This window comes from Engystomops pustulosus, chromosome 6 (genome assembly GCF_040894005.1).
Source record: "Engystomops pustulosus chromosome 6, aEngPut4.maternal, whole genome shotgun sequence".
NCBI lineage: Eukaryota > Metazoa > Chordata > Amphibia > Anura > Leptodactylidae > Engystomops > Engystomops pustulosus.
In genome coordinates, this window is record NC_092416.1 from 160,080,413 (window position 1) to 160,096,972 (window position 16,560).

At 41.3% G+C, this 16,560-nt stretch overlaps 1 protein-coding gene across 1 annotated transcript; it reads left to right on the forward strand.

The window, feature by feature from the left end:
* The first annotated feature begins 380 nt into the window (after nucleotides 1-380).
* On the forward strand, nucleotides 381-13,692 carry GHRH (growth hormone releasing hormone). The gene is made up of 6 exons (XM_072113690.1): nucleotides 381-596; nucleotides 5,505-5,585; nucleotides 11,747-11,866; nucleotides 11,952-12,056; nucleotides 12,127-12,210; nucleotides 13,473-13,692. Coding segments are annotated over exons 1-6 (435 nt in total). The 5' UTR covers nucleotides 381-594; the 3' UTR covers nucleotides 13,516-13,692.
* Nucleotides 13,693-16,560: the final 2,868 nt, after the last annotated feature.

The following is a 16,560-nucleotide window of genomic DNA, read 5'->3' on the forward strand; positions in this document are numbered from 1 at the left end:
AATTTCCTATCTACAGGGGAGGGGCTAAGTGTCCGATCACTGAAGATCCTATTGCTACAATCTCCATCAATTACGGAAATAACAAATACATATATCTGTGTCTTTATATAGCACCAACTTACTGTACGATAGTGTGCAGCATATAATGCACAGAGTATCCTTCCCAGACATGATACTACAGTAATAGTATCTCTCCACATCCCTATATATAACCTATAGTCCTATAGTACTTACAGCCTCTCTTTACAATGACAGATCTAGACTTACTTAATGCTATTGTGGAATCCTGGTGTATGATATTATGATGATGAGAAGCTTTCGGTGGATATTGATCACAATGAGCTGTTTCTTCACCAGTCACGTCTCGTGTGACCGAGGTTCGTGCAAGTGGATAATAACCCTATAGACGTCACCCCCCTCCCCTGTTTGATCTCACTCTCCCAAGCACCCCATTCTCCTCCTACCAGGGGACTACAGGTATATAAGTATGTGGTTTTAACTTGGATATATTCAAGCACATCTCCTGCCACATATTTCTGGTGCAGTGAAAAACTAAGGAGAGAAGAAGAAGATAGGAAATTACCGCTGCTGAGAATGTAAGTAACTACAACATCCTAATTCTTAATCAACATATTCAGAATTCTAGAACTTGATTAGTTCTCATTGTTGTTGCTATCTGTGGCATAGACGCTCTATTTAAAATCTAGTTTCTAATATTGTAGATGACAATCAATATTCTTATTTCAATCATTTTATTGAGTTTAAATAAACAAGTAACATATATAACAATCAAAGGGCAGCAAAAAAAGGAGTGTAACAAGTACATCAGACAATCAATAATCTCGATCAGATATTGAATATATGGGCTGGATGGGAATTTGTGAATGCAGCATTTTCAGGGTTAATGTGAATTTTCGGCAGGCAGTAGAATATGATACATTTCATTGTCAAAGAATTTAATTGGATTTGAATTAGTTAATTTCTAAAGTACATATCGATATTTATAAAATGTAATTATAAAATATATACAATATAGATTATTGCTGTTATAGATGTGACTTTAATAAAGAATCCCTAAGCACAATCCAAATTTCTAAATCTTAGAACATCTCCTAAAACATATTCTCTGACTACATGGTCACATAGGTAAATAATCTTATTACGGACTCCGAGCCACTTCAACTTTAAGACGGGAGATTTCTATATTTACAATTTTTAGGAGGGGTCTAAAGGAGCTTAATTTGGAATATCCAAAAACATCCTGACAACTGATTTACCTGTTGAGCTGCAATAATTCTGGTGATGCACATCTGGTTAAACAAGAGTCTGAGTGCTCTTGTCTCCCCGACATCTGCTGTCAGGGAAGGATTGGGATGAGTCCATATAAAATGCTTGGTAACTCCTACTAACATTGTGAGGTCCAGCCAACATTCCTCTGATCTCTTACATACACTGCAGATCAAAATGAGAGAACAATGTACGATCAGAAATAATGTCATCTACATTCATCAACATTTGATGGATTATTTTTGTAACTGGCCACTAGAACAGTGTTTTACAAAATGACCAGAATATATCAACATAAAACATTTATTTTGAAAAAACGTGACGATCATATTTAGAGAACAACAATGACTGTAGCACAGAGAAAGATTATAATAACATTTTCTGAAGGTTCCACCAGTCAGTGAAATTACTTCAGTACATCTACGGCCACAGGACATCATCGCCAGGTAGCTGTATGAAAAAATATTTCCCAAACCATGACACTTCCTCCACCAACTTTCACTGACTTCTTTACACACTTTGGGTTCATTCTTTCCCCAGTTTGTTGATACACATAATGTTTCCTATTAGATCCTTATACATTTTTTCTATTGGGTTTAAATCAGGACCCTGGGCTGCGGCTATTTCATTGTTTCAATGTTTTCTGTTTCAAGGAACTGCTTTACCCATTTTGCTGTGTGACAAGGGGCATTGTCCTGCATGAAAATTTGTGGCTGATTGAGTGATGTATGCAAAGAAGGAAACAAATGTCATTGAAGAACATTTACTCTGCCATGTAACTGTATGAGAGGTCCAACTCCTCCTGCAGAAAAAAAAAATATTTCCCAAACCATGACACTTCCTCCACCATCTTTCACTGACTTCTTTACACACTTTGGGTTCAGTCTTTCCCCATTTTGTCCATGAACATAATGTTTCCTATTAGATCCATATCCTTTTTTTATTTGGGGTTTAAATTCAGGGCTCTGGGCTGGCCATTTCATTGGTTCAATGTTTTCTGTTTCAGAAAACTGTGTGACAGGGGGCATTGTGCTGCATGAAAATTTCTGTCTGACTGAGTTATGAGAAGGAAACAAATGTTGTTTAAGATTGAGATACACTTACATTCACTCTGCCAGGTAGCTGTATGAGAGTTCCAACTCCTACTGCAGAAAATAAATATTTCCCAAACCATAACACTTCCTCCACCACCTTTCACTGACTTCTTTATACACTTTGGGTTCAGTATTTCCCCATTGATAAATACAATGTTTCCTATGAGACCTATATAAATTAAACTTGCCTTCATTGCTAAAACGAACTGTGGACCACATCTCCTTTGTCCACATAACATCCTCCTCTGCAAAGGTGACTTTAACCCTTTGATTCTTTCTGCTAATGAGTGAGTTTTGCCCTTAAACTGCATTTGTTTTTTGACCAGCCTCCTTTGGGGGCTAGAATGAGTATGAGATGTTGTAAATATGCAATATTCTAAAAATCACATACCTGGAATAACCAACTTCTCTTGCTATGGCTATGGCTTTTGACCCTCATTTGGACAACCTGTTGCCGGAGGGTTTCAGTCACTTTGCAACAATTTTGCAAAGTCAGAGACTGGAAAGTGCAGTGCCAGTTAAATAGGGTTTGTCATATAATTTAGGAAATTAGCCGCAGGTGCCAAATTAACACCAATAACTTGCAGGTATCTGAAAATGTTCTCTAATTTTGATCAGTGTTGTTTTTTATTTATCTCATTTACTTTTTTTCTGTACTTTAGAATAAATACAATTTATGAAATAAGCTTAAAATACTGCAATATTACTCAGGTTAGGAGGTTCTCTCATTTTGATCCCCAGTGTATATCTGGCTCTTAAAGGGGTTTTTCAGTTTCAGCAAATAAATGTTATTGTTTGTATAATAGAACATTATACACATTTCCAATATACTTTCTGTATCAATTCCTGACTATTATCCAGTTCTCTGCTGGCTATCATTCAATTTATTACTAGTCCCTGGTCATGTGATGTCACACAGGTGAGTAATGTCACAGATGTCACACGAGAATAATCAGAGTTGCGTGTTTTAAGGAGCCATGCACCTGTGTGACATCACATGACCAGAGATATAATGAGCCGTGCACCTGTGTGACATCACATGACCAGGGATATAAGGAGCTGTGCACCTGTGTGGCATCACATGACCAGGGATATAACGAGCAGTGCACCTGTGTGACATCATATGACCAGGGATATAACGAGCCGTGCACCTGTGTGTCATCACATGACCAGGGATATAGCGAGCCTTGCACCTGTGTGACATCACATGACCAGGGATATAACGAGCCGTGGAACTGTGTGACATCATATGACCAGGGATATAACGAGCCATGCACCTGTGTGACATCACATGACCAGGGATATAGCGAGCCTTGCACCTGTGTGACATCACATGACCAGGGATATAACGAGCCGTGCACCTGTGTGACATCACATGACCAGGGATATAGCGAGCCTTGCACCTGTGTGACATCACATGACCAGGGATATAACGAGCCGTGCACCTGTGTGACATCACATGACCAGGGATATAACGAGCCGTGCACCTGTGTGACATCACATGACCAGGGATATAACAAGACGTGCAACTGTGTGACATCACATGACTAGGGATATAACGAGCCGTGCACCTGTGTGACATCACATATAACAAGCAGAGACCTTGAGTAATTGATACAGAAAGTATATTGGGAAATTGTGTAACTTATAACTGTACAGAAAATAACCTTTATTCCCTATTTCCTGATTGATGTTAACCACTTCCCATCTAAAGATTTGATAGCGATCTGACTGCTTAACTTTGGTCTGTGCTGCTGCCTTTTTCTATCTATCTATCTATCTATCTATCTATCTATCTATCTATCTATCTACCTATCTATCTATCTCATATCTATCTATCTCATATCTATCTATCTATCTATCTATCTATCTATCTATCTATCTATCTATCTATCTCATATCTATCTTTATACATGAAAAGTTGCCACCTGCGCTTATTTCTATGACAGTCAGGTCCTGGCATAGAAATAATCGCTGTGCAGCAACAAGCCAGAGCCTCTCGATGTACAGAGGGTCGTCAGGGCTATCTATTTCATACCCATATATCAATTTATTCATCTATCAATTTCTTTCCCCAAAACCTTTCTTAAGTAACTTATCTTCTTAAAGAAGATGCCAAAGATGCAAAATAACGACTTCATGATTTTACTTAATAATGACTGTCTATCAACTGCTATGACTTATATATATATACAGATGATTGATAAAGGGGTTAAAGGGGTTTATCTTTAAATAAATCTCCTCCCCACTAGTTATAATTGTCTGATCAGGTGGGAAGTGTAACTACTGGGACCCCTGGGGATCAGCACAATGGGGGCGGGTGGGGGTTTGCATTTGGCCCAGAAGTTCCATTGAATTCAACGAATTGCAACGGCCGCCTTGTGCTATGTAGAATAATATGGCCTGCAGGATTAGAGGTACATTTATTCTGTATCTTGTAGACAGGGAATAAGAAGTTGTCTGAATCATATGTGCATTTGCGCTTTTAGGTGATCATTTCTTGTTTCATAGATCATGTTCCAGGAAAGAAGATATTAAAGGAAATCTACCACCAGGATGAAGGATTGTAAACCATGCACAGTGACATACTGGTGTGTGCCCCTCTGGCAGGATCTGCACTTCTTTTAGCTTCTTATGCCCTGGTTTTTACAAAATAAGGTGTTTAAAATTATGCAAATTAGCCTGAGGGGCTCCAGATGTGTTAATGGAATCATTTGCATAATTTGTAAAGCCTTTTTTTTCGTAAAAACCAGGGCATAAGAAGCTTAAAGAAAATCAGAGCCTTCCAGAAGGGGCACACACCAGTATGTCAGTGTCCTTGGTTTACAATCCTTCATCCTGGTGGTAGATGTCCTTTAATATCTTCTTTCTTGGAACATGGTATATGTCTATGAAACAAGATATTATCGGTACCAGAAGGGTTAACAAACTTGTTATGTAGAAGACAATTCCTCCATCAGGTTTAGTTGGCTGTAGCATCTTGTCTTATCGCTCCTATTACCTAGCTTGTTGATATCGCTCACAGAATATTAGTCACTATGGATAGGAGCTTTGGCAATTATTTGGTAATTATTCACAGCGTCTCTTTTGAGAATCTCCCACACATTTGCTTTTGTTTCTCAGGGTGATGCACAGATTCCTGTATCTTGTGTTGCTGCAATTTGGGTTGTATGTTCACTGCTATTTGCTGCATCCAAACTACAGGTAGGTAATTACTTGTCATTGAGCTCTGATATCGCTGCCGTGACTTTCTCAAAGTGGATATTCTTAACATTGTGTCTCAGAATATGATATGTTAAAGTGGGATTGGAATTAAAGTGGATTTTTTTCTTGTTGACCACCTATTCTTAAAGGAAATCTATCATAAAAATCAAGCATGATAAACCAGGGACAACTACTCATAGATCCACATGTTAATCTAATATTTGTTATCCGTGGTCTCCTTCCTTCTAAAAGCAACTTTTATAATTATGCTAATGAAGTCTGAAGGGCTCTGGTAGGTGTTTCTGGAGCCTCTATGTGTTGTAGCTTCACAGGCTTTTACACTGTGCAGAAACAGTTCCACGATCCCCCTGCACTTCTTACTACGGCCCTGGTAACGACCCTGGAGCCCTTCAGGCTCATTAGCATAATAGTAAAAGTTGATTTTAGAAGAACTCTCATAGACAGTGATTGCAAGTGCTGGAGATTTCAACAATTTTTAGACACTCTCATATTATTGAATGGAGCAGAAGAACGCATGCTCAGCCTGTCACTCTATCCATTAGTAAGAATGGGATTGGTGGGGGTCTGTTCTGGGAAACTTTTTTTATGTAACATATCAAAGAAAAACAGAATTGTAACAATGGAAAGTTTAGAAGTTGCAACAACCATGAACGTTCCCTGTGATGCACAGCTATATGACGTGTTGTCCCTGGTGCTCAGGGCTGGTTCTACACAAAGTGGGGCCCTGGGCAAAACTAAAAGTGGGCCCCAAAATAAAACCAGTCACAGTCAGTAAGAGGCTCCTTTAGCCCTGCACAGTAATAACACCTTGTAGTTACACACAGTAGTAGGTAAGTATCTGTAATATGGGACTGTAGGAGAATGTTATAGGAGATGGACAGATGATAGATTTATAGATGCCGAAATATAAAGTAGATTATATAAAGATAGTTACATAAATGATAAAAGATATGAGAAATATATAGTAGAAGAGAGATAGAAGATTGATTGATAGATCGATAAATAATAGATAAATAGGAGATAGAAGATGTAAAGATAAATGGACAAAAAGCTAGATAGATAAATGGTTTGACAGATTGGAAATCTACAAATTATAGGAGATATATAACCAGACAGATAGATGACAGATATATAGACAGGAGATATATGATCAGCATCTTCACCTGGGCATTCAGCCAAGGAGTATTAAAGGAGCAATACATCCTCTGCCCACAAAGGTTCACATGCAGGGGGCCCCTATAGGTCAGGGGGCTCAGGGCAAATGCCCATTTTGCCAACCCCTAACGCTGGCCCTGCTGGTGCTGTACAGAGAGATAAAGGTGGCAGACCCAATCTTTATGAAATCACAAGAGAATCTATAGAAAATTTCCATGTTGGCAGCTTTTGAACCACGAGAGAGATTAGATTTCGGAGACAATTCTATTTTGATCTGCTACATGATCACCTTTCCATTGGATAAACTTGTTCTTCATCCATTATGACGGCTTTCAAGATGGCGGCCATGTTCCAGGCATAGCCTAAAAGATAGTCACCTTACCCATTGGTTGAAGGAGTATTCAGAAATGTGAAATAACAAGGTGTCCTGGGACGTCCTACCCCCCTCCCCCTCGCCCCACCCCGTGTACAGTATTAGGGAGTTGGATGAGATGTAACTCTGCTGCTGGATTTTTACTGCAGCTTTCAATGATGGCAATGCAAAGGCTGAAATCAGAAGAATATCCAGATTGATCAAATAAAAGACCTTGCAAATGTGGATTCCCTGTGCATAGACACATGGTCATAATCTGCAGTATCCAATCAGTATATGAGATCACTACATGCCACATCATAGGTTACTATTACCCATCATTTTATCCATCATTATTATCCATCATTTTTGGACAAATATTATTGATAATACCTCCGGGGGCCTAACAACAGTGTCGTAAAAGACGGATGTCAAAAGAAGGAAACAGTAGCTAGTAACATGTCAGGCTATAAAGAGTGTGACATTGTTACCAGCTCTTTGATATACTACTGGTGACTGAATACTGTGCTTTATAGGTTGTAGAATTTGTGTAAAAAGAGGGCAGCAGCTGTAAAATGTACCCCAGCTTTGCGCTATAGGTCTGACAACAGTGCACATACACTCACCGGCCACTTTATTAGGTACACCATGCTAGTAACGGGTTGGACCCCCTTTTGCCTTCAGAACTGCCTCAATTCTTCGTGGCATAGATTCAACAAGGTGCTGGAAGAATTCCTCAGAGATTTTGGTCCATATTGACATGATGGCATCACACAGTTGCCGCAGATTTGTCGGCTGCACATCCATGATGCGAATCTCCCGTTCCACCACATCCCAAAAATGCTCTATTGGATTGAGATCTGGTGACTGTGGAGGCCATTTGAGTACAGTGACCTCATTGTCATGTTCAAGAAACCAGTCTGCCCATTCTCCTCTGACCTCTGGCATCAACAAGGCATTTCCGCCCACAGAACTGCCGCTCACTGGATGTTTTTTCTTTTTCGGACCATTCTCTGTAAACCCTAGAGATGGTTGTGCGTGAAAATCCCAGTAGATCAGCAGTTTCTGAAATACTCAGACCAGCCCTTCTGGCACCAACAACCATGCCACGTTCAAAGGCCTCAAATCACCTTTCTTCCCCATACTGATGCTCGGTTTGAACTGCAGGAGATTGTCTTGACCATGTCTACATGCCTAAATGCACTGAGTTGCCGCCATGTGATTGGCTGATTAGAAATTAAGTGTTAACGAGCAGTTGGACAGGTGTACCTAATAAAGTGGCCGGTGAGTGTATATGGCGCCTATATACTGTCACTGTATGGGAGTAGGGGGGGTTGTCTACGTGGCCATTGCTTTTCGTCTGCAGGCGATGCACCAGCAGAGGGGATAGCTCTGCGCATGCGCAGTAGCTCCTATTCAGCAGCAGGCATATTGCTGGCAGTGGAACAGGAGCTCCATTGCTGCTGGAGATGCGCCAGAGGAGCGGGTAGACGGGTCTGCAGTGGTTACTGGGGGTGTGGAGTAGCCTTCACCCCCAGAACTCTCTGAGGATACTCCATGCTGAATTAATAATAATAATTTTTTATTTATATAGTGCACACAGATTATGCAGCGCTGCACAAAGCATGTCAAATTGGTCCCTGTCCCCATGGGGCTCACAATCTAAACAACCTAACAGATGGGTTTTGGAGTGTGGGAGGAGACCAGAGGAACCGGAGGAAACCCACGTAAACACGGAGAGAAAACAAACTCTTTGCAGATGTTGACCTGGGTGGGATTTGATCCCAGGACCTCAGTGCTGCAAGGCAAAAGTGCTGCTCACTCAGCCACCGTGCCTTCACCTACCCTGCCATAACCTGTTTTCTGACCATCTACTTTCACCTGGGGGCACCCTGGATCTAAATCCAAATCCCTGTTCAAAAGTGAATACCAGGGAACTCTTAAAAGGAACCTGTCAGGGCAATTTATGACACTAAACAACTCACACAGGGCCAGCAACAGCACTGGGCATACCTGGGCGAGTGCCGGGGCCCAGAGCTTTTGGGGGCCCACATAATGCTGTGCATAAGGAATCCATGGGGGTGATGGGGTTTTATCTAATGAATCCATAGGGCCCTCAGCCCTGAGGGGCTGTTTGCGATGATAAACTAGGGAATATTTTGGGGAACAGGAGACTGTTTTAGTTTCTGAATTTTTAATGCAGCCATGTGGGCTCACTGCAAAGGGGCCTACTGAGGCTCTGTCACCCAGGGGCCTACTGAAGCCTGGCGCCAACCCTGCCCCCACAGGCCCATAAGGGCAAGTGGTTTGGTGGTCCAAATCGCCCTATAAGAATTTTTCTGTGGGCACATCAGACTCACATCTAAGTGAGTAAAGGGGTTTATTTTTTTAAAATTTTACCCACCTACAGCCTTCATACAGCTCAATTTTGGATCCTAAACCACAGGTTCATACGGACCTGTAGTTGGTTTAGGATGCCAAATTCATCAGTCAGGTCCTCTTTAAAAAACATCCAAAAGAGTAGCTCCTAGGAAAATCACTTCTAGTGACACATCCAAATCCGCTGTATTCTACACTTTTCCACATTTCCCAAGCAGGAATACAGTAAAATAAAAATATACATTCTTGATAAATTATAAATATATTCTTAATAAACATTAAAGAATCATGTTTGCACCATGAGATCAGTGATTTGTCTGCATATATTACATGGAATCAATATAGAGCATGAGTAGCAGTGTACATCTCAGATGCAGAACATCCAATGTGGATATATAATGGGGGGCTGACTTGGGGTACCCTCTATGGCAGTGATGGCTAACCTACGGCACTGGTGCCAGAGGTGGCACTCAGAGCCCTTTCTGTGGGCACTCAGGCCATCAACCTAGAACAGAGTTCACTAAACAGGAACAAATCCATTAAATCTTCCTGCAGGCAATCTTCCTAGGCAACTTATGAGATGCTGCGCTCGGCACTATTTTACAGCGACACTTCACTGACTGTTTGGAACTGCATGAAAAGTGAGAAGGTGTTAAAAGAAGTGCATTATCTTTGTGGTCCTCCTGCAGGACCCACCATTCTTCCTAAACAGAGAGACCCTGGAGAGAAGCTACAATGACAATCTGAATTTGCTCTCCTTCTTTCAACTGTATTGGTGGCCTCAGGCGGCCAATACAATTAAAAGATGTGGAAGAACTGGTAACAATAAGTTACTGTAGTTTGGGCACTCGGTCTCTAAAAGGTTCGCCATCACTGCTCTATGGTATTTCTACCATACCTAGGCTGTTGTCCCCCTATACCACAATAATAGTCACAGCCAATTGACAAAAGTTGTGTTAGTGACGAGTTGGGGTATGGGCTTGTCTCCAATGCACACAGAAGATATAGTTTATATGGTACAATATAGTGATTTGTGTTCCTGAAATTGACTATTTGTATTATGATAACATAAGATAGGACAGCGATCAGAACATCACCACTCAACGAACACCTCAGTGTGATGACTGTGTCAGAGAAGATGGAAATTTAGCTGAAATTAGGATTATTGTACAGCAATTGTACAATTCTGCGGGATTTGTCTTTGATGACACCGCGAGGTAAGTGCAGGCTCATCACGGGGTCATAGTGTCCTCTCCTGGCCTCTTCTCTGACCACTGTCTGTTCCTTTCATCATCTGCGCAGAACTACAGAAAGGGTCAAACCAATCTAATATGATTATACCACGCTATGGACAGTAGTTACCCGTCAGATCACTGAACTCAACAGTGTTACTATGCGTCCGGCTGGAAGAGTATAGGAATGGCTCATCCAGGGTCAGAGGTCAGGCTGTGATGTCTTAGCACTATAGGAACCACGACCCCTGAGGGCTATGCTTTCATCTCCACTATGGAGAATACTTACTGTAATGTCATGCACAGAGGTGAAGAAAACAAAGCACTTTGTAGAGAATATTGCACAAAGCATTGACATACAGGTTGTAGTAGTGATGTCTAGAAGTGCCATTCTCTATATTCATGATACTATATACCATCACTAGATGCCCCCAACAAGCAGAAAACTGCTATTTCGATGAAATTCGTTACAAATATTGAATTTTGGCCCATCCTTACATCCTTTGCAAGGATTCGGGACACATGTATCTACTCTATCCTCACACGTGTCCTAAGCTTGGATGTAATATCCCTAAAATCAGGACCCAGTGTACCCCAGATTTCAAAAAGTAGGAAAGACAATATATTTGGGATTAACCTGGGTAGGGCATGAGGGCCGATCCTACTCCTTTTATGTAGTGGAGGTTAATGGATGCCCTCAAGTAGATCGTTATCAGTCCTATTACCAATTAGGGATCTATTATTATTCTATTTACTACTAATGAACATCTACACAGTACTGGGGGTCGGGCTTTTGATTTGGGTGTTTCCTATGTAGAGATATGGATATGGGTAGATATGGTCACTGTTGTAAGGACCATCATGGAGATGCTTATAGGCCGCTTGTATAACATGCAATGTATGTGGTTTCTATGGGGAAGGTCCTCCTTGTTGATGAATGTGTATACTGATAAGCTTTTACCAATGACCTTACTACACGAGATCCATTTACACAACAATAACCCTTTATGTTTGCTCCGTAGTTATGATCAGATGTCTAAATCCAGCAGAAATGTAAATCTTCCGATGCCGCAGAAGGGCCCCGTGCAGGACTGGTCACTAGACCAGGCTCAGGGATTTGTCCGAGGTCTTTCAGAGAAAAGGTGACTTGCTTGAGGCCTAGATATGGGCTAAATCTCCTGCGTATTGTCTATGCATAGTGTCTGACCCACTATATCTTACCTATAGGATGGAGAGACACGTAGATGCTATATTTACCAACACCTACAGAAAATTCTTGGGTCAGATTTCAGCCAGGAGATACCTGCAGAATATGATGGGGAAACGCCTGGGGTAAGTATGATGGAAGACTGGGAAAAGGGTGGAATGGGAAGAATTTCTCACAACTCTTCTCTATGTACAGACAAGAAGATTTACTTTACCCAAGTGATGGCGAGCAAAGCGAGAGGACCCTGAGGGATACACTAGCGTCATTGCTGATGAACCTGTACGTATATATTGCTCTAGTAGTTACAGGGTCGTGGGAGGGGGGCTAGCCCGGACAGGGTACACATTTAACATACACGAAATAGGCATGGAACCCCCTTAGTTAAAATACACACCTCTGCCGAGCTGCCTCTTTAAGATGAAGACGTGCATGCAAGCTATTACATAAAGAAACCGGCTCATCATTGGGGCTGTTGGAACTCCAAGCTGGGGCCCAATGCTGGTTCTCCTAGAGCGCCACTGATCCGGTCCTGGTCACTGTGCATCGCTCCAACAGATGCAATGCGCAGCAGCAATGCTACGTGTGCCTGCCTACAGCTGGTAAGGGCCCCAAATAGAGTAAGCTAATGGGGGCCACGGGGCGCGCGCCCCAGCAGCCCTCCCTATAATCCGACCCTGATTAGTTATAACAGTTCAAACATAGCAAGAATTTACTACTGAGGAAGCTTTCACATTATTAGCAATTTGTATGCCAAACTATTAACTTCCCTCCCATATATCTAATTCTGTATCATATAGATCCACAAGCCTGACGCGTTTTAAAAGTTTATATTATCTTCTGTAATATGATACACAACCATTGTTCTAGCTGCTGTAGAGCCCAAGATATAGGCATCTATATTGACGCTTCCCCTCCAGCCTCTCAGCCTGACTCTTCTCTGGCAAAAGAGAAAAAGTTTTTGCTCATTTCCACATGATTTTGGAGAAGATCATGAGTAAATGGGTGGGATTTCACATAAGAGGCAAATATAGAAAAGGTATTTCATATGCTACCTGATGGGCCTTTGAATGAGTTTTTGACAAACTTTGGATAATAAACCTTGTAATATATCTTACAGAAAACAGGGTTTTTTGAATTTAGATTTAGAGTTTGCAACTGCTGGGGAGTGGTAATGAACATAATCTGATATTATAGCGACTTCTTAGTAATGAGCGCCCCTGACCATCACCAGCAGCACATTGGGGCAGATTTATCAAGCAGTCTGAAAGTCAGAATATTTCCAGTTGCCCATGGCAACCAATCACAGCTCAGCTTTCATTTCACCAGTGCTCATGAATATTTTAAAGGGGAGCTGTGATTGGTTGCCATGGGCAACTGGAAATATTCTGACTTTCAGACTGCTTGATAAATCTGCCCCAGTAAGTGGCCATAAAGTTTGCTATATACTTTAAACACAAGGTGGCGCCATACTATCTAACTAATCCTTATCTTATGTATGAATTCTATGGATAATGTATGATTTGATCTTATTGTATTCACAGTAAAAAGAATGAATGGAGGGCGGAGCAGTCTGAACCTTTATAGTGGTCAGCACGGATTGTGTTCTCTCACCCCCTTAAGACATTAACGTGGTCACAAACATGACAAAACCCGAGCAGTGCTTGTATGAAGCAAGTGTTACGTCTCCTGTGCCGCTCTCACCCTTCACATTCTTTTCCACTGGATTTTGTTTCATCGGTAAATTAATTTATTTGTTAAATAAAAGAAAATGCTTTAAGAAACTCTGTGATTGGCTGTTATGGATTACATTTGGTATGTACGGGGTAAAAGGAATAGCAGCAGCTACGGCATCTATCACCCAAGGGAGCACATTGTATCTCTGACAAAAGGTAACTAATATCTCCTAAATTATACTATAGAGCAGAGAGCAATTATCATTATAACGGAGAATGATGTCATATGTGCACATTATCCCTGTCCTGTGACATCACTGTGTGTATTATCTCTGTACTGTGACATCACTGTGTGCATTATCTCTGTACTGTGACATCACTGTGTGCATTATCCCTGTACTGTGACATCACTGTGTGCATTATCCCTGTACTGTGACATCACTGTGTGCATTATCCCTGTACTGTGACATCACTGTGTGCATTATCCCTGTACTGTGACATCACTGTGTGCATTATCCCTGTACTGTGACATCACTGTGTGCATTATCCCTGTACTGTGACATCACTGTGTGCATTATCCCTGTACTGTGACATCACTGTGTGCATTATCCCTGTACTGTGACATCACTGTGTGCATTATCCCTGTACTGTGACATCACTGTGTGTATTATCTCTGTACTGTGACATCACTGTGTGTATTATCCCTGTACTGTGACATCACTGTGTGTATTATCTCTGTACTGTGACATCACTGTGTGTATTATCCCTGTACTGTGACATCACTGTGTGTATTATTCCTGTGCTGTGACATCGCTGTGTGTATTATCACTGTACTGTGACATCGCTGTGTGTATTATCCCTGTGCTGTGACATCGCTGTGTGTATTATCCCTGTACTGTGACATCGCTGTGTGTATTATCCCTGTACTGTGACATCACTGTGTGTATTATCCCTGTACTGTGACATCACTATGTGTATTATCTCTGTACTGTGACATCTCTGTGTGTATTATCCCTGTACTGTTACATCACTGTGTGTATTATCCCTGTACTGTGACATCACTGTGTGTATTATCCCTGTACTGTGACATCACTGTGTGTATTATCCCTGTACTGTGACATCACTGTGTGTATTATCCCTGTACTGTGACATCACTGTGTGTATTATCCCTGTACTGTGACATCACTGTGTGTATTATCCCTGTACTGTGACATCACTGTGTGTATTATCCCTGTACTGTGACATTGCGGTGTCATACAATTACGTTAATGAACAATGAATAGTAATGGCTCTCTGAAAATGGTGATACAAAATTAGAAACTATCCCCACCAGGCAGTGTTGGTGCGCAGTTCCTGATATCCAGATATTCTCAACATCAGCAAAAAAAAAAAAAAAACCCTAGTGAGACATCACATAAAGCTGCATATTTAGGAAAGACAACACATTCATGACACATTTGATAGAGAACATTTCACACCAAAGTCAAAACATTTCCAGGAAACACAAGCCCTGGATTTGACAACTTGATGAAGTCTTATAAAGAGGATCTGTCAGCGAGACTCCAGCGACTGCTCCGCACACAGCGCTGCCAGACTCGTGTGACCTCCTCATCCTACAAATCCAGGGAGAGGGTGTGGGGTTATGGAAGGTAACAGGAGCAGGGTTGTATATTATCTCATATATAAGATGTATACTATATATGTCAGCATAACTGTAACCCACCACTGCAGAATGGACATAGTGTAGGACAAGCAGATGGGTGCCGGCCCCATTACACCTCTCCTGCGCTTACTCTGATGGAGAAGTGTCATGACTGCAAGTCACTGATCCGTGCACACTTTGTATCACACCTTGCAGCACTTGCTGGCTGTAGAATCCGGCCCAAACGTTGACATCCAGAAGTGAAATGACCTGCCGAGTTCAGTTCTGGTTGCTCAGCATTTGGGCCAGCACAGGCTGCCAGCGTGATGGAAGTTGGACGCATGACACTTGCTTACTGAACCAATGAATAATGCAGGGTGCATATCAACGCCTTGTACATATGGAATAATATATGTGTTCTTCTGTAAACCTGTCATGTCTATTATTCAAATAAAAACAGAATTTACAAAAAAAAAAAATAATAATAATTTAAGGTGCAGGGCCTGAAGGGTCCTAGGAATACATAAAATAGGCCCTGCTCCTCCCTTCAGGCCCTGCACCAGGCATTATTCAATGCATTAACAGTGAGTGTTCCTTTAACAGTGTTATACAGGCAGTCCTAGTGGTACATACAAGATAGGTTCCTTGAGTGCTTGTATGCAAATTGGAACTGTATATTTTATAATTATAGATCCAAACAAATTTATTTTTTTTGTCCCAGTGAAAATTGGATTTTCAAAATTTTTTGCTGTAATGGGACAAAGATCATCGATAAAACTTCATTACAGCTGATCATTGCAGCCTGGGACTATAGAAACATCCAGAGACTTCACCAGATGTCACTAGTCTATAACTAGGGGTCATCTGTAAGTTGGGTGTCCTTAAGTAGAACCGCCTGTACTCTCCGTGGCTTCTATTGCGCATGCGCCAGAAGCTGGTGGAGAGGAGTCATAGCTCTGTTAGCTAGACGCATGAAACCTGAACTGAGGTGAACTCTAATTTGCTTCTAGACCTCATTGTTCATGCATCAGGTCAGGACCCATGACTTATAGCTCCAACCTAAAAGTAGAGTATTTCCTTAATATTTTTTAATGAAGTCTTATTAGAATTACCCAGAGAGGTGTGTGTGAAGTTTTGTCCAACTACATCTTCCAAAGCACAGGAGATGCCCATAAATTGGCACAATTACTTGAAAGGTAAAAGCCAAGGTTATCTTTAATGCATCTAAGTGTAAAATAGAACTAAATGTATAAACGTGATCCCCTCCCACACTCAACATATGGGGGTAACCCCAGAGTTATTACACCTAACTCC